General features: G+C 38.6%; 1 protein-coding gene across 2 annotated transcripts; it reads right to left on the bottom strand.

The window, feature by feature from the left end:
• Positions 1–96: 96 nt before the first annotated feature.
• Positions 97–26,998, bottom strand: SLC13A4 (solute carrier family 13 member 4). Of its 2 annotated transcripts, none has more exons than XM_056482582.1 (16): positions 26,074–26,998; positions 20,343–20,471; positions 18,365–18,501; positions 17,993–18,171; positions 17,250–17,304; positions 15,474–15,513; positions 14,624–14,701; positions 13,227–13,417; positions 12,066–12,185; positions 9,406–9,507; positions 8,190–8,291; positions 7,044–7,141; positions 5,800–5,930; positions 5,291–5,452; positions 3,675–3,812; positions 97–2,993 (listed from the first exon to the last, which is right to left on the bottom strand). In XM_056482582.1, the coding sequence occupies exons 1-16, from the start codon at positions 26,230–26,232 to the stop codon at positions 2,856–2,858; spliced, it is 1,959 nt and encodes a 652-aa protein (XP_056338557.1). In that variant the 5' UTR covers positions 26,233–26,998; the 3' UTR covers positions 97–2,855. The 2 variants fall into 2 exon arrangements, with proteins under 2 accessions (XP_056338557.1, XP_056338558.1); XM_056482583.1 differs by having other exon boundaries at positions 1,082–2,993; positions 7,014–7,141.
• Positions 26,999–27,356: the final 358 nt, after the last annotated feature.

Below are 27,356 nucleotides of genomic sequence, written 5' to 3'. Positions count from 1 at the left end.
GTTCCCTGGGCCCTGAATAAAGCACCGCATAAACTAACTCTGTTAGTTTGTGTTCTTTTTGGGGCATCGGGCAACAGTGTGATGGGAGCTGAGCAGAGCTGAGAAATCAGTATTAGGAGGGCAGAGAGTGATTTGTTGCTGAGCAGCAAAGCAATTGGAAGCTGCTGGTAGATGAAGCATGAAGTGAAAGGGATCAGAAGATGAGTGCAAGTAAAAGGTGCGGAGCAGCTAGAGCTCTGGGAAGAAAGCAAACCAGAAGGTGTTTCTTGGCAGGGGGAGGATGGTCAAAGGTAATTTTAGGCACTGTGACCAAAGAGATGTTCTGCTTGCTGTGTATAGGGACAAAACTACTGGTATTGCAGACAGCTCCACCAACTGTAGTGCTTATCCTGGAGGAAGTTGTCCCTCTTGGTGAACAGGCTTGGCAGCCTCTTCCTCTCCTGCTCCTGGGGCTTCAGGATGGAGCTCGTGTCAGGGGAGGCCAGAGTGCCTCTGCTTTGAGCACCATTTTGGGGTCTGTGTTCAGCAGCAGCCTTCTGCCAAGGAGCAGGGAAACACCCAGAGAGGGGAGCAGAAAGGGTGTGGAGGATCTGCAGGGCAGAGGCTGCCCAGAGCTTTGTGTGCTGGAGTGCAGCGGAGCAGCAGGCTCAGGGTGGGGGGAACACAGGAACAGGTGAGATGGGAGAAGAGTTAAAAGGCTGAGGCTGAGGTTTTGTTTTATGCATCAGGGGTCATTGGGTTGCTTCAGGTGACTGATGCACAGAAACACTTTGGTATTCAAAATTAAATTTACAAGAACTACCAAGAATAGCAGTTGTTTTGCTAAAGGACGTTGCTTCCTGCTTTTGGAACAAGGGCTAAGACAATGCTTTTGGGTTTTTTCCCCATATTTCTCCTCTCTGCCAGCCTAAGACCTTTTATTGTACCTGTTTATTTCCAAGATGAGTGGGATCCCTCTGTTTTGACAGAAGCAGTAAACCAAGACCTCCTGCTGTCTCACCTCTACTTCTCTAAGGGTTTGGTAGGTTATGGGCAAAGTATATCAAATTTGTATTCTCATGGAGCATCAGAATGTGCAGTAGTGAATAATTTATTTTATTGACATTTTATTTTTGCAGAATAGACATTCACATTATCAGCTAGAGAGCCTAGATTAAAAGTGGAAAGCACAACAATTCATTAAAGTGTATGTGTGATTACATGAGATTCAATCTTCCTAATATAAAGCTTAAATGTATTGACATTAAAGAAATTATCAAAAAACTGGACATAATGCATGAGAAGATTTTATGAGTGTCACAGGGTTCCAGTGAGAAAAGCAGAGCATTCACTTTGTTGATGAGAGATAAAGAGATTGGCCTTTTGGCTTGGTAGCTATTTACTCTATGCCACATTTTCCTACATTTGAAGTTCCTGCTCTCTGGGCTGCTAGAGAGCAGGGGGTGTGATGTTCAAGTGAATACACAGGATGGGGAGCTACACCAGCACCACTCCACTTCAGCCCTCTCCCTTCTTACTCATGGAGCAGCACTGAGTGCCATCAGGGATGATACATTTTTGTCTGGGGAATCATAAGGGCATGACTAAACGGCAGCCAAAGAGACAGGGGAGTGATAGGGGGTGTTGGCCTGGTTAGGTTTTGCTGGTCACAGATTCCCCTGCTGAAAGAATTCCCACTGCAGTAATGATAAAGAAGGTCTTGAACAAAACTTTCTGTTCCTGAAACTCTTCCTTCCAAAGCCAAGACTGCAGTATTGGAAATTTTACTAGTGCTGTGTGAAAAAAAAAAACAAAAACAAAACATATTCTCCTTCCAAGGAGATTTCTCCTTCCTATGTGGAGGTTTCTATTATCCCTTTGAAGTGCTGTGGCTGGTAGTTGGTAGCTGGATTTCTGTCCAGGTCATATGAGTTAGGTGAAAAAGTGGTTTTTGCAAAGCAATGATAAGTCATCTCAAAAAAAGAGAAGAATTTGCCTTCAAAAGAAGTAGGCTTATAAGACTCCTCTGTGTGGACGCCATTGAAGCCTCAGACTGAAAATTGCGAGGGCTTGGAACTTTTCTCATGCAGGGGAAGCTTTCCCAGGCTGAGACAGTTTCTCTCTCATGCAGGGGAAGCTTTCCCAGGCTGAGACAGTTTCTCAGTTCCAGCCTGAGCCTTTCCCAGGATGATAACACTGGGGAAAAATAAAAAGGAATTAATAACAAGACTAACACCTGGGCTTCACAGATAAACAGTTCTCACGGTTTGTGAGAAAGTTTTGTTTTCATCAATTATCCAATAGACTGCTGTTCTGTTTGTAGTTTGCGGACCACACTATAAGAATGTGGTCCGGCCGTTCAATAAACCGCTTCTTTAGCCACCTAGCTAGAGGAGTCCGTGTCGTTATTTTGCGCGATACATCGCGAGTAGCGACACCTCTGGATTTGGGAAAAAGGCTCACCATACATTCAGTGTAGAAGTCAATGGTAGGACTGAATCTGCTACTGCTGAGTACACCAGTGTATGTGTGCTTGTCTTCTGCCACTGGAATACTACATACAAGTCCTACATAACTACTCTAAGGCATGAAAAAACTATAGGCAGATAATTTGGAGGAGTGGATTTTTTTTCTGAGTTATGGTATCCCAGAGAAAGCAACAATAGAGCAAAGCTAATCTCTCCTTTTTACTCACACTGATTTTCAGAACTGAAAAGCTCTTGCAGAAGACCTCCCAGTGCATTTTCTTGGTGGTTTTGCAATGGATCCTGATTCTATGTATACACAAGTTTCTTCTTTCATATGTGAAATGTAGGTTCAATATTTTGTCCCAACTTGCTTTGGTCTTGCACTTTTGCTCTTTTTTTCATTGAAGATTATGTTTGGCTTGTGATGTTGCTGACTGCTGCCCATTCTGGAAAGATGTTCAGCTGGAAGAGCCTAATTCCCCACGTGTTGATGGCCACCATGACAACAGCCAGGCCAATCAGATTTACACCCAGGCCAGCTTTCACCTGTAAAAGCAAAATGCATCAGAGCAACTTAATAAAAAACAGTTAACATACTGAAAAAAAAAAAAAAAAATAAAAAAAAAAAAAGAAAAATGCAGTAGGGTCTATACTGACTCTTATATAGTGTGATAATTTATGTATAGTGATTTCTAGAGAAAAAAGAAAAAGCATAAATGAGAGCATATGTGTCAGGGTATGTGTTGGATTATTCAGGAATGATGGTTAGAGACTGATGCAGTTCATTTTGAACTGCTCAGTTTGTCACTTGACTTCTCAATCAGATAATCAGAATGTGGAGTTAAACCACATGTAACATGTGATACATGACTTACTGTGGAGCTATGTGATAAATCCATTTTCTTATGCTTTCTTGTGCTTGTTTTAGTAGGTCAGTGCAAAGGATCACATACTCCTAAAGATCTTTAGACCATTATATTAATTTAAAAAAATACAGATAAGAAATGTGTACATCCTACAGCAGATCCCTACAGCAGATCTGTGGTTGTTCTTGACAGCTCTATTGTGTAAGAGCAGTGCAGACATCACTTCTTAATACTAGCACTAATAAAATTATTATTGCACCAATTTTTTATTTTTTTGTTTTAAATTACTGGCTGGTGGATGTAGGACTAGGTATTGGAGTTGCATGAAGTGTGGGAGGATATACCCAGTGCCAAGACTCACCATATCTTTGATCTGGCAGTGCCCATAACTGAAGACAATGGCATTTGGAGGGTTACCCACGGGCAGCATCACAGCAAATGAGATGCACATGGTCACAGGAATCAGGGTGTATAAAGGGTTGATAAGCAGGGTTTCTGACTGGAAGAACAGAGGTAGAGAAATGTTTCACTTAATCAGTAAAAGTCATGGCTGACAATTACTATGAAAGGACCCTCTCTGTTTGCTGTGGATCACACCTACCTAATTTCTTAACTTAAGTATGGAAGCATTTTTTGATTAGTTGGGTTTTTTTAGAGCAATGTCATAATTTTGAGTTGTCATGCTCCAGGGATCTCTCTTGAGACACTTCATACTGAAGGAGGGAGGAGTTTGCTACTAATAGGACACATTTCCGCTTTCTCCCAGTTGTTCTCTGTGTCATTCTGTATTGTGTCTTCTGGACCTTAACACTGACTGCTGCTTCAGTCTTCATCCACAAGAAGTCACAACAGGTTAACATAAAGAACTTGCTTCTTCCAGTTGCTGAATATGCTGGGACCATTATGTGATGATCTCCTCAACAGCAGTAAAGAAAACCAGTTGTTCTCCAAACTTTCACGGCAGAAGGCAGAGATGATGGAATATTCTTTACAGTGGGCTAAAGAATGCAGTTTTCAGTGGTGATAAAATTTTCATTTACATTGCTTTGGCCCAGTTTTATATGAGATGGAATAGGAAGGATAAACAAGGCTACAATAATTTTGGGGAGGGAAGTATATCCAGGTTACTTTGCAATCTAAAAAGAGCGCCTGCCTTAAGATGGCAGTTCACGCTACAAGTACATTACTGCTCTAAATATTTTTTTCAGGAGAATCTCCTTCTGCATGGAGCAAAAGCAAAACTGAACTCCTAAGCTACAGAAACACTATTACATATTTTGATCTGACCACATCTTAATATTAACTCAGAACTGTTCACATAATATGCTTTGGGACAATCCCATAGTTAGAACAGGGAAAGACAATTAATGACCTGCATTCTTGGTCAGAAAAGTTTCATGTTGCATTAAAAAAAAAAAAAGGGAAATTTTCTGTAACTGCTATTCCAATAAAAAATTAAATTACTGTCTATTTCTTCTACCTTTGTCAATAGTGTCCTGATTTTTTTCTGTCCCTTACAAACATCTCTGCTTTCCATGGTGGAAGACTGTATGCCTACCAGATCAACCCCTTGAACACTTCTAAATCTGAAATAAAATTTAGCACTCCAGTCTTTTCTCACAAGTAGGGAGCAGGTGACTACTGAGTAATGAACAACAGATTAAAAATAACATTAACAAAAGCATCTCAAGCTTTATCTGAAATTTATCTGTTGATTCCATAGTCACCTTTTCTTGTACCTGTCATATGAATTCCTCAGTGCACTTTGTCTGAGAGGTATTTTAAATTCCTTTATGTTAAAATATGCTTTTTGCTGCCCAATTATAATATTTTTCCTAGTTCCAAGACTACAGAACTGTGGCTTGGGAACTGAGGCTGGGTTTCATATAGACAGAGTGCCAACATCCTGACATCCTGAAAAATTCCCAGAAGCCTGTGAGGAAACAACAGACTAAAAATGTCACTATTTTAACTCACCATGCTGCATAAAATAGGCAGAAAGATGGTTATTGTTGCTGGATTACTAACAAATTCTGTTACCATGGACACCAAAATGCAAGCCAGCAGAGTTACAGCCCAGTAGGGAAGGCTGCTCAGGGAGAGCATTTGACGTCCAATCCATGTAGAGAGGCCAGAGGTCTGGGGAAAAGACAGAAGCACAAGAATTACTAAATACTTGGTATGTTTGTAAAACAGATTATTCTTTCTGTGGCAGTTTACATCAGAGAACCCCACCAGCAAACAAACAAAGGTTAGGTCAATGCTTTCTGCATTTCCTTTTGCTCAGTAAACTAGATTTCACTGCACTGTTTAATAAATAGCAAGAAAGACATATATTGAGTGCAGGGAGTGCTGCCTACTACATTATGTACAAACTTGTAAGTATCTATATCATAAATCCAAACTGGGGAGAATACAAAGAAATAAAAGAGCAAGTTGATAATATGTTTAGGCAGGAGGATTAAAAAAGAAATCTACACCAGTACCTTGCATCCAGCTGCTAAGGCATAACCTCCTCCAACCAACACTACAATCTCCCAGGGCATGGTCTTCTGAAAGTCCTTCCAGGTAATGATGGGCTCCAGTGTGTTAATATCCGTTGACTTTTCACCATCTCCTATATCAAATAAAGTTGTGACCAGTATTATACTGACCTTTTTGCAAAGATCTTCACTTTTTTCACAAGAATAAAAATGATTGAATATGCATGGGACTGCCTGAGAGAGAGGCAAAGAGGCAGTGCATAGCCTGTTTCTCTGGATAGCCTGGTCTCAGGAAATGCAGTATATTTAATCCAAACATCCTGACTTTCCCCTGGCTGCCCTGTTGATGTAAATAGTGTTAAACCTCTGTGTTTTCAAGCTACAGTTTTTTGAGGGACTGTGAGCTGTGTTGTGATATGCTTGTGCATCTGTAGACCACAGAGATGGTGTTACCATGGGATTATATTATCAAAGAAGGGCTATGAAGTAGGCCATGATGCTTGGTAAAGTGCATTTAGGCCCCTAGATATTTTTCTGAGGATATTAGGTTTTTTAGTGTCTGAATATTTTCTTGAAGGATGACTCAGAGAGTGTCATGTTTTTCTAAAACCTGTACAATATATGACAGTATAAAAATATATGTTTATATACATTTATAATCTCTACATAAGACTGTGCAGATAATTCTACTTTCATACAGCACTGCTGAAAGACTGGTGTAGCAAACTAATCAAACCACTGAATGTTACCCAAACACAAATGTGAAATAATCCCATTATCAAGAAAACTGTGAGAGAAGCATTGCACAAAATTGGAACACTGTCTGGCACTTTATGACCTCTTCTTCTTTATCTTAAGATATTATAGTGATTTCCATTGTATAAGTGATGACTAATTTTTTACTAGGGTTTATCTTGAGCTGATTTTGCATTATAGTTTTTTAATATGGAACTCCATCTAAACTTTTCCTAAAGCTCAGTCCTAAAGTCTAATAACTTTACTAGCACTGAAGAGGTGGCAGTCTCAGATTCGAGACCTGTTTGTCATCCTCAGAGTGAGACAATATGAATTATGGCAAAGGAAGAGGGGGTCTGATGTAGGAAGGGCTGGCATCAGAGGAGAAACTGAACCTTGACTTACCAACACAAAAGTATTTTCTTGTAAATTTTTACAGACAAAAAAAAAAAAAAAAAATCACTAGATATTTAAAAATGTACCAGCTGTCTTTCTTACTGCATTCTCCTCACCTTTTCTCCTTTTTCCAAAACACGGCTTTTTTGCTGGAATCAGGAAAAGGAGAAACCCAAGAAATACAGAGACAGTGGCATCAGTCCGGTAACCTTTCCTAGGAAAGAAACAGCAACATTTTCATAAAAACACATCAACAGTAACATTTCCAAACTAGGTACATAGCTCCAAGCACATCTCTGAAGGTGCAGATGTATTCCCACCTCTGAAGTTATACTAACAGCTCACTAGAAAAATATACCTGCACATCATGGATACAAATTGAATTTTTTCCCCCATTTATTAAACTGACTCTGGCAGCCAACTTCAATCACAGCTCAACAATTTTTAAGATTCTGGTTTAAAAAAAAATAATCCCTTCTGGTTTACAAATCTATTAACTTGGAGATACAGAAAAATACTGTGTTTACTGTAGTGTAAGAAACATTAAATGTATTCTGGGGAAAAGCAAAACCCAAGTGATCCTTTAGAAATGAACTGTAGATTGATTTTAAATTAAATGTTTAAAACTCTTTCTGTATTTTGAGGAATGCCGAACTCCAGTGATCATCAGAAAATCACAGTACTAGAAATTGTTTTTCTGTCAACATTGGAATGAAAAATTAAAGTAATTTTAAACAGTAGCAATACAAAGAAAACTTACATTCAAATCACTTATTCTTTGATGGGCAAAATGTGTCAGTAAGCTTTAATGTAATTTTTTCAATATTATTTAAAATAAAAGAAAAATTATTTGCTTCAGTCACCATTCTCAGCAATATTTAACTGAATGACATTTTCTTGATAAAATGCTTACTGTCAAAAATTTTAATTTCAATAGTTGCAATATATTCTGGTGAAAGCTTCTTTATGCATAGACTAAAATGTTTTAAGCTGACTATCTGACCCTCCTATTCTTTTACATTTGAAATTGTTTAATTTACTTTCTCTACTTAACTCACTTTGAATATGGAGGAATAATTGAATTTTTCATTATATGATCAAATACAATTTAAGAAAAAAAATCCCAATTTTTGAATAAAGAATCTGTTTTTTCACAGCTTTGTTAAATGTGGCTGATGATGTCTTAAGGGGGGAAAAAGTTGTGGAAAGTTATAAGCAGCAAAGTTGTATTCCTGTGCAGTTGTTTAGGGGATTTTACTCACTTCTCAAAAAAAGATGACCATCCTGGTACAAAGCCAGGCTCACGAGTGAACCAAAGCAAGGTCATTAGGATGAAGAAGAATCCAGTCACCATCTCGGGATAGCTAGAAATAAAAACCAGAGAAAGCTAGGGAGTAATTCCAAGGTCTGTCTGAAAACTACTCTAGACCAAGTTCTAGAAGAAGCAAGAGAATGGAAACTGATTCCAAAAAAGGATAAAAAAATATGAAAAATAGCGAGGAAGATTAGTTTGAATGAAAGAATTCTAGATTTGGCTTCCAACTGGGAACCATCAAACCTAAACCCAGTAAGAAATAGGCTAAAAATATCCATCTGTACTTGTAATTCAATCATTCATGGGCAAGACCTGAAGGAAAATATTTCTAAATGCTCATTTTGTATTTGAATTATTATCTGATTAAATGTGTTAACAAGGTGAAGTTCATATTAACATTCCACTGTAAACATATTCTCTTGCATTTTTTAGAAGGGTAGAAAGACTAAGAGCAAATGACAATGTAAATTAGCACAGATGGTGCACACAAGTTGACTTGAGGATACTTGAGGTGGCTTGAGGATTTTTAATTTAGCATAGATTTAAATTAAGAGAGATTTCATATTTAGGCACAGTCTGAACAACAGTTTAGTTTCAGAGTTTATCATTTTCAGGCAGTTGATCTGTCAATATTTCAGTTAACAGCACAAAAATGTTTTGTGAAGAAGGAATTCTGTGCCGTATCAGCCCTTTTTAAAATGAAAATCTTGCCAAATAATCTTTTGAAGAGACATTTCTTGCCATCGTGCATAAATATTATGGGCAAATGGGAAGGCTGGGCAAGTCATGGCATGGGAAAAAGCCTTTGTTGAACTTCTATCCACTAAAATAAGTACATGCCTGAGCTAGGAAAAGGGATCCTTTACAGTTCAAAGACAAACCTTGCTTCAGATGACCTTTGAACCCTGGAATAACCTTGAATCTTTTCTTCCCCTTTTTACTCAGAAATAAGTTAGTGAGTTACATGTTAGCACACATGCTTGTAACAAAGTCTTTGATTTTAAATAATTTTTGCATTTAGTTCTAGTTCTGTCCTGGAATGGAGAAAAAAGAGCTAACTGTTTTAGAATAGGTTACATGAACCCAAGGCAACATGGAGGACAATAAGAGACAATGGTTTGGCCTAGAGAGGCAAATTCCCAAGGAAGGCAGGTCTGGTTTACCTAACATTTCCCAGCTTCTTATATTCCTCTTGAATTCTTTTCTCTGACATTTCTTCCCGTTTGGTCTTCCTCTTCTTGCTCACAGAACAAGTCTCTTTAAAACTGAGATAGCACAATAAAGTTAGGCAAGGGCACAAAGTGGGGGGCAGGAAGTAATTTTAAAAAACCCCAATGATGAGGTAGACTGAGAATTCTGGTATCAGGGACTGTTGGGTCAAGGCCTGATGGCAAGGGGAAAGGAAATTACTGCACATGATATTTGATTAATCTGGTTTCAAGTTCTTTTAAGATTCAATTCTAGACATGGTTGGAAGGTCCCCAGGGTGCTCTGACTGGTACTGATTGGTATCACTGAGCCATCTTGAGCCATGGCTGAGCTCCCTCCTCAAAGAGCTGCCAGAAACCTCCAAAAGCTATGGCTGGTGTCTATAATCATGTGGAAGCTTCTGCTTGTACTGTCATGATAATATCTGTTCTAAATCAGACACAGCCAGAAAAGCACCACAGAGGCCAGGGGTGTTTTGTCCAGGTGAAAAATGCCTATACCTCTGCCAGGGTCATGAAAATATGAGCATATTTCCTATCTAGACATATTGATCCTCCTATACATTTGTATGGATGTTAAGAGAAGTCCTTAGTTTGTTCAGTTTGCCTTCATTCTATAAGAAAGCATGGACATTCTTAACTGAAATTAAGATGCTTTGAAGCTCACTTTAACCCTCTCCTTTCCTTCTTTCCAGAACTGTTGCCTTGCTGCGCTTTGAGCCACAGATCCCTCCTTTTTCACTCCAGCTGTACTCTGTCACACAGAGGTGTAACAGGATCTAAGCCAGTCTAAATGAGGCAGCAGCAGTGACTCAGGTACCATGACAGCACAACTTTTATAGCTCTTTTATGTGATAATAGGTGCTTTTATGGTTCCTTGTATTTTAATATCTCATTTGGTACCTCACTAGGCATCCAAGCTGTAGCACTGGCCAAACCATGGACTGCAGTCTCCCTCAACACATCTGCTTAAGGCCAGATTCACAAAAGAAATTTGCACTGCTCAAGATCCAGACAGGCCCTGTCTGGTCAACAAATGGTCTTAACCAGGGTTTTCATTTCACATGGGCAAATATGTAACATATTTTTTTAGCTCACTTAGCACTGCCCTTCATCTATAGGTATTTTAAATTTCCTTTCAAATCTTGCTGTTAGACTTCAGTAAAATCTACCAGCAGGGTGAGATAAGGCTGGGTGAGCCTTCCAGGCTGGAAGAGAAGAGTTACATAGTTTATAAAGGACAGTTCTGTAGTAACTTCTACCCTTAGCTCTTTGCTGCTGGCAAAGATCCTTTGGTGGGTCAATTCTCTTTCACCCCTGACCTGATCTGGGGCCTTAAAGGCTGAAATGCTGTTTCACCTAAGTAAGAAGAGACTGATGGAACAGGGCTTCCTAGGAAAATAACATTACAAGAATTCATTAAACATTTATGCACAAGCATTAGGCAACTATTTCAACATGTTCTGAGTGTTTCCAAGTTCAGGAGAATGTGAAGGCAAAGTGCTGAAGCCCAGCTCCCAACATAATATGTTCTTTAATGAGGTGCAGTGAATAGAAGTCAGAGATTAAGGAGCCTTGGAATCAACTAGCACTTCTCAAAAAGTCAACAATACTTCTGTATTATTTAGTACAATATTAATCAGCATGAAGTCTTGGATGCAATGTGGAATTTACTTCTTTTTTTTTAAACCAAATTAATTGAAGGTCATGTTAGGACCTGTTTCTTCTCAATATTAAAAAAAAGTGGCAGAGAGAATTTATATTAGCCTTTTAATCTGTAACCACAAAATTCAGTGACTGACTGAAAGGGGCATGAATCCATTCACCTCAAATTACTTCTTCAAATCTAGTCAAGGTCAGCAGCAAGCAGAACTCATTTTCAATTTATTAATGAAATACTCAGTTCAGTTTATTTTTGAGAATAAACTAAATCAAATTAAGGACAATTCAATTCTGAGTAAATGTGTCTGCATCACAGTTTAATGCAGATTAACTAATACACTCTAAATGCACACATTTAGGCAATTTTCATTAACTTTGACTTTTTCATTAACTAAAAGATTGAAACTTTTTCTTATTTTGGGACTTAAGGACTTGTATTAAATATATTTGTCTCTTAGGCTGTGAGTCCTTTCCACTTTAAAAGAAATATATATGGAGTCTATTTACCTTTAATTTTAACTAATTTTATGTTAATTTACTTGAGCTGGAGGCAGATCTGAAAAGTAACTTGTTCACTTGCAGTTACTTTTCTATTCATCTTTTAAACTGTGCTTTTCCAGAAGGACATATAATGAGATGTTTGGTCTGCAAGGGAATCCTCATTGTCATAAGAGTAAAAAAAAAAAAAAAAAGCAAACCAGTTGAATGCTTATTATGGATTTATGTCAGCAATCCCTGAGCACTCCAAACTCAAGCAGCAATACTCTACATTGCTGTCTATGCAGGGCATCTAAGCAGTGAGATTTCCTCTGGTAATTTTTCTGACAAGAAGAAGAAAATTTTGCCTTAAATTCTGTCATTTTCCAGTCAAAACTCCTTTATGAGAGATGTTTGAGAGGAGATGCAGATGCCCTGCTTTTGTAATCCATATGTCTTGAACAACTTTCACTCACTTGCAGCCCAAGAACAGCCAGTGCAGCCAGAACCAAGTCAGCACCAACATGATGAGGGAGATGGGGAAACTGAACAGAAACCAGGTTCCAAAATTCACCACTTCAGCTTTTGGGTACTGGCTGTAAATTAAAAAAGAGGATGAGAAGTTAGAACAGTAAGGGACAGGGACCTCCAACAGTCATAGTTGAGTATACATCTATGTGCAATATATATACATCATGGGGTGATATAGAAATTCCATCAGTTTGCATTTTTTTTTTTCCAACAGCTGCATTACATATGCAGAGTGAAACCAACAGACAAACAGTATAGCTCTCCAAACCTTTAACACCAGATAGTCTGGATTGTCTAGCCAGCTTCAAAACCACTTGCAAATACCTGAAGTGAAACTCCATCCCAACCTGTGGTTTTATATTAAAGTTTCTTTTGGGGTTATCAGACTTCAGAACGATTTCACTCAGAACCTGTATCTTCTCATGGGCCACACAAATATTGACTACACTCTGCTGTGCTCTGACAAAGTTGTTGGATGTATGCATTTGATGCAACTGTCATAAAAGCAAGATCTTGGAAAATTCTGTAAGGCAGTAGTGGCAGCAGCAGCAGATGGTCAGAATCAGATCTGAGCTTGGAAGTGTTTCTGTGAATGAGAAGTACCACCAGTCTTCTGACACAAAAACATTAATGTTTCTGATATTGAAACATTCATGTTTTTGAGAGCTTTGGGCCTATGATAAAGGAAGTACTTAGGTGATCAGAGAACTGCTTTTCATCTTCTCTGAAGCAAACATGTAAGGCCACATATCTAAGTTGGTTGGGTTTTTTTGCACTGCATGTTGAGAAGCTGCTTTCATGACACATCTTATTTTGTATTTCTTTGTCTTCTTTGCTGTATCTTCATGACTTTAGTGTTTACCTTTCCAGAGTGCCTGCTGCCTTCATGACAATCAGTATGTCAAATCAATAGAGAAATTTCAATGTTACTACACGCTGGGAAGTTTTTGCTTTGCAAGAGAAAAAGACATGGGTATATATTTACTTTCAAGCATTAACCATTGATAATAACATTACAAGAAGCAGCAAAATTTCCTTCAGAGGGAGTGTTCTTACTAGGGTTCCTTGAGGTAGGAATTGATTCACCAAATCTCAGTGTCACTTACTTGTTGAAGTGCTCAAGGAATATGAGGCTGGTGGAGGTGCCTATGATGGTGCTCAGCCCCCCGATGGTTGCTGCGTAGGAGATGCTCAGTGAGAGGCATTTGCAGACCATGTGGTCATGCCTGGTCTGGTACCGGTACTTGCTGCTCAGTCTGAGATCCGAGGGCTCAGGGGGCAGGACCAGGATCTGTGCCTGCAAGGGGACACATTCACAGGCAAAGCAGGTGAGCAGAACAGCCCAGCTTGCTCTAATGCCAGAGTAATAGGGGGCCCAGAGATGCAACAGGTTTGTGTAAGAGAGGCCAGGTTTTTCTTCACAGGGATTAACTGGGAGCAGTCTTGGAAACCTGTCCCAGGGCCTGAAATTGCCTGGTCTGTGACAAAAATGTCACAAGCAGTAATCAGATTTCTGGCTAAGGTTTTGGGCCAGCTCCTGATCTGACTGGAATATCAGTGGGTTACCAAAAGCCTTTGAGGGCTGCAGGGACAAGATGCCAGCAGTGAGCAGAAGGAATCCATAATCCTTGAGGCTTAGGAGCAACCACCACACAAAGACTTGGTGAACTTTTCACACTTAAACTGGCTCAGGGCCTCTAATTAGGGCTAGAGTGCTGGGGATCTCAGAAAGGCATGGCATAGCTGAGACATGAGAATATGGAAGGAAAAGAGGCCAGAAAACTCCAAAAGAAGCTTTCTTATCAGTGAAACTGTCTATGTTGGTAGATCAAGTCCTTGGGACTTGGGAAACTGGGAAAAAGATGCAGTACTTCAAGGCATTTCTCATGCAACCCGCAATTTAAGAATGAGGAAAAAGGCAGCAAGTGGTTCAGAAAGATTTGTTAGATTTACTAATTTGTATTTTGATTGATTTTAACTGTGAACACAAATTCATGTGTTGATTTTAGCCTGTTCTTTCGTGGACATAAACTTATGCCATTAGGATACTATAAAACTGTCATCCAAACAGCAATCTGTTCTTGGATCCACTCAAGAGAAGCAGAACTACCAGAATGAATTGATTTAATGGAGGATTTTGAGGCTGCTTTTTTCATTCTGAGTAGGATTTTGTGTGCCAGGGGTTGTTATTTTTGAGTTGGGCTATTTTCCAAGAAGGATTTGCAGAAACAAAGTGGCTATTAAGCCAAATAATAAAAGAAACTCGTGATCACATTAATGGATGTAAAACTAAATGAATTGTCCCAGCCGTTGGGGAAGGGTCTTCTGAACATACCTGTGTTGGGTGCATCTAAATGGGAGCAAGATCTGGCAAAGAGCCAAGCTCTGGCTCTGGTGAGATGATGGAGAATGATTCCTTTCAAGGAACAAATATGAAACAGTAGAGAGAAGGTGATATTCACATCTGTCTTTTGCTTCACCCCCAGGTCTAACCTTTCCTTACCTGAGGTAGGTGCTGCCCATTGCTTGTAGAATTCATTGTTCTGATGGGGTTGGCTATCATGTGCACACCGTTCACACTCTGCAAGGAGGAAAATGCCTTCGGATTAGCCTTTCTTGTGTTCCCTAGGGGCACTCGGAATATAATTTGTTATGCTTTGTAAAGGTACTGGGTGGCAGGCTTTGGGAACCAAAAATAGAAAAACACATTCTAAAACTACAATAATATCCAACCCATTAAAAATCAGCTGTTAATTTTACACAGGGGATAAAAGTTTTAACCCCCCTGCTTGTTTGTTTTTTTTTTTTGTTTTGTTTTGTTTTGTTTTTTGTTTTGTTTTGTTTTGTTTTGTTTTGTTTTAAAGTGATTTTAAAGTCAGATTATAATGAGATTAGGTTTTCTTCCTCTGTCATGTGGGCATCTCTAAAATATCCCTTGAGCCTGTGACTTTGTGGTTTGTGCAGGCTACTGTAGCAACTGAGAATTCTCAAATTTAGAAGCTGGCAATACTGGAACAACAAAAGATCATATCTGAATTTTCTAGAAACCATATGGAATTGTTAGTTCTCTGACTGGATCTCAGGATCTCCAGCAAGGAGTACAACAGACTTATATTGTTTTGTACTTATGTTGATGTTGTTAACAAAGCTGGTGTACCCTGATTTATTTGTGCAAGCAGGCTGGCAGGTTAAATACAAAGCAGGACATCCTGCAATACCTACTTTCTGCCAACAGCCCCCACACGTTTGAAATAAAGGGACCAGCAGTTTTTTTCAGAGCTGTGTGCATTTTGCTCTGCTGGTTCCTGCATTAGAAGACAGCTTAGCACAGAAGATACCACCTATGACAATACCTTTGAGTGCATCAAGGAGCTGAAGTCAGTAGTAGTAGCACTAAAAACAAAGAAAGAAAAATATACTTTAAAAATGCCTGTTCACTCAGCACTCGCAAGAGGCACGCATCATGGGTAGGAGGGGCAACATCTGCCTACTGAAATGCTGAATATCATTTATTAGAACCTCTTTTATGGGCTTTTGGCCAAACAATAACAGTCACTATGTTTCATAGTCCAGCCTCTAGCTGTGTAAGAGTTGAGTTCCACCTCCATGCAAGAAAAAAATCTGTTTCTTGGTAGTATTTACCCCATTCTAGGAGAGGACTCCATTCTCTGTGGAATGAATCACCAGGCAATCCAGCACCACTGCTGCCTAGTCTAGTAAAATTCTTCCTCAGCCAACTTTTCCAATGCTGTTTCTGAGTACCTACCTGTACCACATTAAAGCCTTCCCTAAAATCTGCCCTGTGTGGCATGTGTATCATGCAAACAATCCACTGAACTTCTTTCCAGAAGATGTGCTGTTTTTCCTGCCAAATTTGAAGCTCTTTTTCAAGTAATCCTATTTTAACAATAGTTCAGTATGAAATATCTCACACATACTCCTCAGTAGGGTTTAGAGTGCCAATCCGAAGATTTTATTCTGTGTTGCATACAAAATATGGCTGGGATAAAAAGATAACAGAGGGAATATTGGAGAACCCAAGTATTCTAGTTCTAATAGTTTCTGTAGTTTCTATGAGAAAACTATTTAGATCTTTCAAGTTAAAGTCATCAACCTCTACTGTTTAAATTATAATATCTGTTTTAAATTAATTAAATTAAATTTAATTATTAATTAAATTAAAATTTAAATTACTATTTAGATCTTTCAAGTTAAAGTCATCAACCTCTACTGTTTAAATTATATCTGTTTTAAATTAATTAAATTAAATTAAATTAAATTAATTAAATTAAAATTTAAATTAAAAGAAACCTGTTTCTCTTCTATTTTGAACAGTTGCAAACAATACAGGAGCCCAGAAAGAGACTACGCAATTTTGTTTTTACACTTCATAAAACGCTCCTCAGAATTGGCCTATAATAAAATTTTAGAACATTAGCTTTGTATACTGTCTAGTATATCTTGAGCTGATGTTTAATTAGATCATTTGACAAAGAAATTAGTCCTTTACTTGATTTACCCTTTTCTCTTACTAGATTATACCCCAAACAGAAACTAGTGTTTCAAACTTCTGAAGACATTTGTCTATATTTAAAGAAATCTTCTAAGAATATTGTATGGGAGGAGGGGTGGGTTTTTGTGGGTTCTTTCTCCCCCCATGTCCCCCTGCCCTCCAGTCTCATCTCTCTCTTAAATACAGGCAGTTCAGACTTTCTTCAGGAATGCTGTTTAAGTGATGTCCCTCTGGATATGTCCTGTGGGCGTCCATGCTGTACTTGGATCATGTCCATCACTGTCCCTTCAGGGGAACACAAACTAAAATCTGTGGACAGCACTTTCTTACACTGCACAAACTCAGACTTCAAAAGAACTTTCAAACATCTAGAAATATTTTCCTTCTCCCTAAAATATCCATAGTGCTAAAAAATAGATGGATACTGTGAAGATTTAGTGAGATCCAGACCATTGCATTAATCCCATTTGTCATGTAAGCCTTCTTTGTCAGTCACATGTGAAGCTTTCACTTGTAAGTTTTTGCTTGCCCTTTCTAGCTCTACTCCTGAGTTCATCTCATTGCAACCTGTGTAGGGTTCAAATGTCCAGTCCTGGTGTACAGGGTTCATTCTTACTCCTCACTGATGAAGATAAGCTCCAGTGAAGGTTGGCCATGCTTTTCACCGAGACCTGCAACAGAGGAACAGAGAGCAGCGCTTGGGGTAAGAACTCAGCTGAGCCCCTGGGTCACACCACTGGACCTGGAGCAGCTGCTGCAAACAAAACTTGTCCAAATAGCCACAGGTGCTCTCTTGATGTGTACTTTTATTATTTTGTATTGTACTGATAATGTGCATCTGGCAATTAAAAGACTATGGTACCTACATATAATAGACAAGGTTGAATTAAATAATTTTCAACTTGGAAACTATAAAGTGAAAGAAAAGAGAGATTCTTTTCTTCCTAAACCTTTTCCTTCTGGTAAGGAATGTACAAAATAAACCTTAGAATTCTTATCAATTTTTTGTTATGGGATTGTCAAGAGAAAACATCTGAGCCTCTTCTAAATTTCCTGGACTTTATTTCCAAAGGCTTCCTTCCAACCCTGTAAAATCCTATGATCAAGTGTTTAGGACATATAGTTGCAGCAGATGCCCTAATTCAGTATAAATAGTTTCCAAACTCCTATTCTTCCATAATTTCTAAAACTTTCTTTCATTTTTTGAAAGGAATACAAGAGTGCAAAAAGAAAGAGTACGTATCAGTGTTTTTGGGAGTGTAAGTCAGATCTGACCTCTATAGATTTTGAATAATACATATCAAGAAGTCTGGTCACTGATAAAGGAGCTGAGAAAAGAGTGGCCAATACTGACAATACCTATTGGCTTGTTTTCTTCGGCAATGCTGCCTGCAGTGGTGATGACCTCGCACTCCTCCTCAGCATTCACCAGCTCCTGCAGCACTGCTTCCACAATTGGCATCACCATAGCTGTGGTGGAGGTGTTGGAAAGCCACATGGAGAGCACCGTGGTGCAGCACATAAAGCAAAGGAGCAACCTGGAGCATAGGAAAACATCAGGAGTCAGAGGTGGCAGAAAAAAGAGAGGAGAATTTGTAAGCTTTCAAACTTAGATGGGTATGAAAAATGCCTCCAGACCAAGGTAGCTTTTGCCCATGGATGGGAAAATCAGAGTGGTTTCAAGTTGCTGCTCTAAACCTCAGACTACCCCAAAGCCAAAGGTTCACTCACATGCCTGGCTTGGCTCCAGCCATCATCACCATGCGCAGGGCAATTCGCTTGTGGAGATTCCATTTTTCTACAGAAGCTGCCACACAAATCACACCCATGAGGAGCAAAGTTGTGTTCTTGAAATATTCAGCAGCCACCTGCATTAAGGGCCAGGGGGAAGAAGTCAGTTAAAAAAGCAGTAAATACACTACACAGGAAGCATGCTGAATGAGAAGAAATACAACTGTGCATTTTTGCTCCCTGGAGTAAGAATGACAGGGAACTGGAGAAAATGAAGAATTCATAAATCAGAATATTCTCTTTAATCTCTTCCTTGTGTTTACAAATAAGGCTCTATCACATATTGTTTATAGGCTTCTCAGTTTTGAAGAGATTGAGAGAAATGTTGTATTTGCTAGCAGGATGTTCAGTGCTTCAGTCAGTACATCAGTCATACTCAGCTGGTCTCAGATGGAAACAAGCACAGGCAAAACTGCACTGAAGGCAGGTTATTCATGTGTTTCACCTGCTTTTTCACTCTGGAGGTATTGTTGTCTATCTTGCTATTGTTGTCTATATCAATTTATTCTGTCTTTTTCAGCTTTTGGGCAAAATGTGGCATCCCTAGATCCTGTAGCATAGGAAAAAAAGTCCTTTGGGTCTTGCTCTTTGAATGCAATTAAAAAAGGTTTGTATACTGCTGCAGTGATCCACAAATCCTGTGCCAAAACTTGTCATATTGGCAATCCACTTCCATTTTATCAGGAAAAGAGGGAAAAGTTTCAAGAAAAAGAAACTTTAATTTAAAGACAATGAGCAAAACCATCACTGGCTCAGGAAAATATTCAGAGACCACCTCCAAAGCAGGAATTTTGGATGTGGGTCTTGCTAAAATATGGGAAGATATTCTGTGAAGCAGCTGCAAAAATGACAAATTAAGCAAATAATAAAATTCTTACACAAACATACACACAGACTTATGTAAAAACAAACAAAATGGGAGAAAATAAAAGTTACAAACAGATGCTCTTTGCTATTGCGTTGAATTTCTCTCAGGCTGACATTAAATTTCTCCAGTGTGCTGCCAAATTTTTTAAATTAAAATGCCCGACTACTTTGCTTTTATGTTAGCAAAGAAGATTGTGAAAATACTGAATTGTGTTGGTATGAAAATGTATCTCATTTTATTACAAAACTTGGGGGAATAAGCAGTCATAAAAGTCTGGGCTCATGCTTCTTTTTATCCATTATGGGTATTCCCAGTGCTAGATTGTGAGAGAAATCCAGCAATTTTATGTTTGCTACATATTCCTCTGCATTCTTATCTGTATTACTTGTCTTTAAATCAAAAATGCTGTCCCCTCATCCCCCAAAAAGAGATAGAAAAAGGCAGGGGGAAAAAAGGTTGCAGAGAAAACAAAATAAATTATTGGCACATAATGAAAGAAATTAACATTAAAAAAAACCTCAAGTAAAAAAACTCAGGACTGATTATAGAGACTTTTTTGTACAGCTATTCCTTTGCCTGACAATTCATGGCTAAATGCAGCAGTAGGTTACAGTTTTACAAAAGGACTAGACATCCACCTGTGCAACAAAATTATCTAGTCCTTTGCAGCAAATGGTAACTGGTTTTAACATATGTAGCCTCTTGCCTTATTTGACATCCATAATAAATAAAACTGGAAGGAAACTTTACAGTGTATCCTATGGCTGCTGTTTAAATGGATTTTAGGAGGGTAAAGGTGGGATCCTTTGGGGCAATAGATTTTGGAAATCCTTGGTGATGCAGTGGCTGAAAGGATGGACATCTCTCCTGTCCTATGTTACATCCTATATCTACCTTCAGGTAAAGAGCTGGTGGGACCCAGTCACACATTGCAAGATGCACACTTCTGCCTCCCATACCTCTGAGTCTAGCTACTGCACTAAGATCAGCCTCATTCAAATACTTAGCTGAGAGTAGAAACATTAAATGTTGAAAACACACAAGACTGACCTCGCTGGACTTCATGACCCCAAAGAGAGGGTACAGAAAAGCAGGAACCAAGGCTGCTGCCCCAAGAGGCACTGCTTCAGACACCCAGTACACAGCTGTCACGATGAGCACGTAGGCACATGAGGCTTCCTGCAGGGACAAAGCACAGAGCATGAGTGTTGCTGCCCTACCACATGCTGTGGGTGAGCCCTGTGAATTCACCTATAGCATTCTTCAGACTGTGGGTGCGTGGGTTTGAAAAAACCTGAAAGGACTGCATTGGGATCTCCAAAGGTGCAGCTGTTTGGGTGTGAAATCTTAGCTACCTTCTGAAAGGACAGTGTCAGAAGATGATGCTAATAGAAGTTTTTACACATAATACAGGGCAAAGCTTTGGGATAAGCCTATTTATCAGCAAAATAATGGCTTCAAGCACATTTGCCAATTTGTTTGATTTCCATAATCCAATATTTACCAAGCATTCAATCACAACTCACAGATTAGACCTGTTGACCGGTTATTTCTGCATATTTTTCTCTCCAGTCTTGGACAAAGACAGGAACTTTTAGTTTTCAGGACCAGGTGAGAGCATTCATATTTTCCATTAAACTGCCTCATAGTTATTTTTGGAAATGCTCTGGGAACTTGGTGGGGGGGTGTTTGGTTGGTTTTGGTTTTTTTTTTAATAAACAGTGTGCAAACACCTTTGTTAGCTGGTTTTATTTGGTCAGGCAATTTCTACAGACCTTTGGAAGAAGACCACAGTCCTGTGGGGTTGGAGGCAATGGGTGAATGCAATTAATCAAAAAAATTTGCTGCAGTCCGAGGTTCTGGTAAAAGAAGGCATGAGAGCATCATGGTGAGCAGTCATAGGGAGCTGGGATATGATGGAGAAAAGTGCAATCTGCTGAATATTCTTACAGGAAAACATAGCTAGTGAATGGAAGTCTTCTGGCCCATTTCTTTAGATAGGTCTTTATTTATGGCACTCATTGGAGTTCTCCTCATGCTCAGTTTGTTATACTTAGCAATAATTTCCATACTTAGAAATACTGGGGATGTCTGCTGGTAACAATTACAGAAATTATGCTCAAGAAATTTTTTCCCTTTTCTTTCCCTCTGTCAGATTTGAAGTCCTGTTCTTGCCTTAACCTGCTGTTCTGTGGCAGTTAGTAGGTCTGCATTGATTTACTCCAGCTATAAATTTATCTGTTCTTCATTTATCTGTTCATCAGATGCTCCATATGAACTTATTGAGCCATATGGAGTCACAGCTCACAAACGGCTATTGTTTAGAAAATTCAGTGTTCACAAATGCCATTTGAGTCTCTTAAAATATAATTTTATATATTATGCATCCATCCTGGATGGATGACTTCTAAATAAAGCAGCTTTCAAGAGGTCTCATGAGCAATTCTCACAGATCCTTGTGCAAATCAAAGAGCATGTTTTACATTTCATTGAGTTCAATCAGTTTTGTGAACAAAGTGGTAAAGCCTAGTGAAATTATACAGGAATGTGGGTTCAGTGGAATGAATCAATAGCTTGTATTTAAATTCATCTTCATAGATGTCATTTTTACATTACGTCTGAAAAAGATCCACATTCAGATGCTGATTTTTTTTTTTGCAGTACAGCTTACAGTAGGCAGAACGCAGCCTAGAGAGGAAGTTAAGATAGATTGATATGTACTATTTCCTTTACTTGTGTAAGTATTGTAGCCAAAGTTACTCAGAAACTTGGATTTAAATTAGCTACCAGATCTTGCTCTGACTCCTATTTCAGAAAAGTATAACATTAAACAATTATAATTCAACAAAGCCGTGTTATATTGGACATTGGAGAAATTTTCTTCAGTGGTAGGGTGGTGAGGGATTGGAATAGATTGCCCAGAGAGGTGGTGGATCCACCATGCCTGGAAGCTTACAAAGAACATGTGGAATGGCCCTTGGCAATGTGGTTTAGTGGTGAACATGGTGGTGGTAGGTAAGCAGTTGGACTTGATCTTAGAAGTCTTTCCCAACATTAATGATTCTATGACTCTGTGATGCTATTAGACAGGGCCACTAAAATAACTGAAACGAATTTATAGGAAAACCTAACTTCCTTTGAGCAGATAAATGCCAGTTACTTGAGAGATTATAAAGAGTATCTGAAAGGCTGCTGGAGAAATTTAGCTCTGGATAAGTAACTTGCTGCTCAGACATGTTTAACTACATTATACCTCAAGATTATTATTCCACAGAGAGCAGCACATTGGGCCTTTTTTGTCACCTAGTGACTCTGACATATTTTTAATTATTACCTCATTAGCTTCTGTTAATGTTTGCAAGGGCTCTGTATCAGATTCAGCAGTTGTCTGAGGAGAAAAATTAACTTCTAATGAAAGAAGAATTAATTATTTTTATTTTAGAGCAGTCCAGATGTAAGATCCAAAGGGTATGATTTGCCAAAATTAATAAAGTAAATTTCATCTTAAGCTGAATCCAAACAATTTTCTCATTCCAGAAATGTACATCTCTCTAATTTCTTTGAGCAATGATTATTGTTATTTTCTATTACTCCTCTGTAGTGGCAATAAAGTAGGCCATTGGTGAATATGGAATAGGACAAAGGGAATTTGCATCTCTGCCAAAACCTAACTGGGATGGGCACTGTGTCTTTCTGTTTCCTATACACTGGGCTGTAATAGTTAAAAAAACAAAACAAAACAAAACAAAACAAAACAAAACAAAAAACACCCCCAAAACAAATAAATAAACAAGCCACATTTTTAAATGGTACAAAACTGTAAGCAAGTACAGGCAAAGCCAAGTTTGCTAATCTCCACTAAAAACTTAATCGGCTTGTCTGGCAACTTTATTTATTTTCTCAATTCGTTTCCAAGAGAAACCATATTAATCTCTTCTATTTAATTTAACTGAGTTTATATATTTAATTAATGGTTACCAGAGCTACTAAGTATTATGCTGAAGCAGTGGCAGAATAATTTTAACTGTTTCACCCTCCTGACTTGTTGTTTTACAGCTGAAAATTTCTGTTAAGCCCACCTCAGAGCTTGAAGCAGGGAATAGGAAAACATGTGATGGTTGGAGGGACTATCATCTAATTATCTGTCTTCAGTCAGTGCCTTAGGTGAAAAGAAAAGAGGAGCTGAAAGAAAGCCACGGTTAAAATCTCCACACTAAGGGTCATGCTTAAAACTTCTGTAACTAAAATATCCAAGGATCTCAGAATGATTAAAAGGAATAAATTCTGGGTTGGAAATTTTCCCACTTAAAGGTGTGCATTGCATGTCATGCATGCAGACATGTGGTAAAGATCTGCAAAGGTGTAGTCCAGCCTCTGGAAAAACATCTTTGATTTTATGGGGTCGTGCTGAAATTCCATCCTTCAGCTTGTGTAAAGAAACCAAAGGTGAAAGAAAATATGTCATCTGTGGCTCTTCAGAGCATGCTCTGTGCTTTAGGGTCCATTCTGCTGCAGTGTCACAGAAAGACTGTCCCCAGCTGACTGAAATCATGTGGCATGCCTTGTGGTATTTCTGGTGGCTTTATGAAAAAAAAAAAAAACAACCAAAACAACAACAACAACAAAACAACAACCAAAAAAGTAGATAAAGATTACAAAAAACAACAACCAAAAAAGTGGATAAAGATTACAAAAAAGAAGCAAAAATGCTCACATGTCATTGTAAACAGTGAAGGAAATAGGGGCAGAATGAAAAAGACCCTCAGTTTTTAAACCACACTATTCTTTTTTACCTGAAAGGCAATTATGTATATGCAGTTATAACTCCAGAAGGGGAAAAAAAATCAAGCAAATTTTCTCAAATTTATTGTTCACCCAATAATTTCTTTTCACAAAATAATATAAAAGAAGCTGTGGACTTCATTCCCATTAGAAGCAACTACAAACAATTTTGAGTCCCTCTGATCTCTCTTGCCACTACATATGTAATGCTCCTTTGTTTCCAGAGATGTGCTGGTATCATCAAAGAAACTGCAAGTTGATTCCCTGCAGAAATGCAAATATAAATGACCTGGTAATTTCAATCTCTGTTAAAAAGACAAAAATTCTAATGGAATTGTAAAAATACAAGCTTGGGAGCAGGTATCAAATTTAATCTTCATATTTAAAAAGTAATCATAGTCAGTGGGTTGTAACAAAGTAAAATCTACACAAAAGCACTTGAATCGTATACTGTCAACTGAGTTTACTTGGTGTAGATGTTTTCTTAATAGCACTGTAAACATTTGTCCAGCTCCTGGTCAGATTGCCAGGCATACTTTACCCTCTGTGGGCACTCACATATATACAAAGTGGATGTAAATCTCCACTGGATGGATTTTCACATCACTTTGCAGTAAAGCAGCACCACGGGGTGCAGAGTAATAGTGCAGAGGAGCTTGGGTTGTACAATAGTAATTCTTGCAGCAATCCTGTCAGTGAACTCCTTCTTCAGCACCCATAAGGGGCTTTACAATCCCCTTGGCGAGCATGCCATGGAGGATCTCTTTTCATGTCACCCTTCCAGTGACATCAGAGGAGATGAAACCCTTCTGTAAAACAAGCCTCTGTGAAAGGGTGAGCCTTTCTGTTCCCTGAAGTGCACAATTGTCTGTTATTCATTTGCTGTCTTGAGATAAAAGAGATGAAAAAGTACGGTAAGAGAAGAGCCAAGACACATTGAAATTCAAAGCAGGAAAACTCAAAGTGCAACCTACAGTTCAGTGGTGCAGGAACGTTTCCTTTCTATGAATCCTGCTTTATTTTCCAAACAAAATATTACTGTTTTGTTTTTGAAATCAGCAATGCAATTTTTAATCCTTTGAATTTCTATTGGATAAAGTACTAGCATTCATAAATCCCCTGATACTTAAAGGAAGAATTAATCTTTAGCAGGGTAAAAGACAGAATGGATATTGCTGCACCTTTTGGACAGATTTTTGTCTAGGTCTATGGGGAAGGACAAACTGCAGATTTTTAATACATTGCAGATTATGTTAAGTATCACTATCTCTCTAAGATAGGGGAACATTGCTATTTTATGGGTTACAACTGCAGAGATGTGCAAAAAGGCGACTTTACCACGTGCTGAAGGTATTCAGTATCTCCAAAGCAGTGTCAGGAACACAGCTGCATTCATTCCTTTCCCCGGTTCGCAAGTTAAGCACAGGACATTCCCTCCTTTGCATTGCTGTGCACGTCTCTGGGCCGGCATTTATGAGCCAATGTCAGAGCTGCAATGCTCCTACTCCTGCTCTGGAGCAGCCAATGCCTGCATTGTCACCAGGTCCTTGTTCATGCCTCACCTGACTTGCTGTCTTTATAAACCCATACTAAATTGAAAATCCCTCCACACATACTTATTAATAAAAAACTAAAGAGTCTATAAATATTCCTTTTAAATACCTCTTCTTAAAGAAAATGTCGTGGTTGTGTTTGGTCTGTTCTTCCTTCCACACAGATACTATTTTAGAAAGAGATCTAATATTTCTGCTTTAAAGCAATGCTTTTCTAGCTTCACCTGGCTTCTCAGTTCTGCTTCTGACTTTACTCAAGGTAGCTCTAGCTCTTAGCGATGATTTCTCAGTGACCCCCACAGTCCTTCAAATATGAGTCTTTGCTTTTTTTAAGATCTGTGTTTCTTAATGTCTTTGTCTTTCTTTTTGCACATTGCAAACTAAATCAGCAGGACTACCTGCTGCACTCAGAGGCTTTGCTAAAAAGAAAATGAAAATGTACTTACACTGCTGGGGTATATGAGCGGCAGAGGAAGCAGCAGAAGTGGAATGAGAACAACGAGCAAGAGATTTCTGGATCGGAGAATCTCCTTCATCACTGCCATACTCCTTCTGGTGGCTTTCTTTGCCTTCAGATTCTTCTCTGGTTCCTCAGATATATTCATACCACGTTTTCCTTCACCTGTGCGTGGATTCCCCCCAGAGATCTCTCACAACTTCAGCTCCTATCCCCATAGTCATCTAAAATATCTTTCTTGGTTTATTTATTCTTCAGTCTGTTATTTTGAAGAGCTTTTTCGATCAAAAAGACATTCAGTTTATGTAGGGCTCACCAGCACATCTGAATTATTATCACACCACAACACACAGAGGTTTGCAAGTTGGAGCATAGCGATCTTTTTAAGTTTTTTTTTTTAAATTCAGACTCACAGTTGTAGATGTGTTGTATCCTTATTCCCATATTTTATAAAGTTTTTTTCTTCCATCATCTAGTGGTGTTATTTCTGTTTTCATAAACCAGGCGAGATATGTTTTGAGCTGCTGTTTTTCCTCCTGTTTGATAGTCTCAAAGTCTCAAACACAGTTTCTTTTCTGCTGAAAAATTACTAAACCAAACAATTTATTTTTCAGTGCATAGTAGTAAATTTTCAGGTACTTCTTTTTTAAAGAAAATACCAACCCCCCCACCCATTTGCAGCTCCTTTCAGATTTTACTTCTTTGCTTCTATTTTGTATCTACCTTTACCCTGCTTTTGCCCTGAGCTTGGAATTCACAGGGCAGTAATTCCAGCATGGATTATGCTCGATCTCAAGACAAAAATTTGCTAAAAAGCTACAGGCTACTCTAATCCACCAATGAGGACTGCAGAAGGTAGGATTTGCTCCACCCATTGTCCCAAACCCAGTCAGAACATTGAGAAAATCAACAGCCTTCTGACATTCCCACACAAAAAGGACCTTTTTTAGGTGGCTGAACAGTTTGTTTTTGTTTCAAGGTCCCTGTACTGATGATAGATAAATAAATAATCATTGTTTTCTGAACAGTATCTTTTGTCTTCATGTTTCTTCCATCATGACCCTTGAATGTAACTAATTCATCAGGCATGGGCTGATCTCTGTACTGACTCATGTGCCCTGAGTAACCATAGGGTCCAAAATCAAATTGAGAATTTTTAGACTTTCTACTCTTGTCTTCTAGAGGAAAAAAACCCATTTCTCTAACTCTTTTTTATTAATGCTTTTTGTGGGGCAGAAAGCTCTGGAGATTTAGGACTGAACCCACTGGCTG

The sequence above is a fragment of the Oenanthe melanoleuca genome, chromosome 1A (assembly GCF_029582105.1).
Source record: "Oenanthe melanoleuca isolate GR-GAL-2019-014 chromosome 1A, OMel1.0, whole genome shotgun sequence".
In the NCBI taxonomy this organism is placed as follows: domain Eukaryota; kingdom Metazoa; phylum Chordata; class Aves; order Passeriformes; family Muscicapidae; genus Oenanthe; species Oenanthe melanoleuca.
This window is presented reverse-complemented; position numbering and strand designations above follow the sequence as displayed.

Excerpts from the sequence above, each read along its gene's own strand:
- SLC13A4 (XM_056482583.1), bottom strand. The coding sequence starts at position 26,232 with ATGAATATATCTGAGGAACCAGAGAAGAATCTGAAGGCAAAGAAAGCC. Across the intron at positions 18,172-18,364 it reads GCTGGAGCCAAGCCAGGCAT|GTTGCTCCTTTGCTTTATGT; the intron begins GTGAGTGAACCT and ends CCTATGCTCCAG. Across the intron at positions 5,931-7,013 it reads TGCAGTAAGAAAGACAGCTG|GAGATGGTGAAAAGTCAACG; the intron begins GTACATTTTTAA and ends TATTTGATATAG.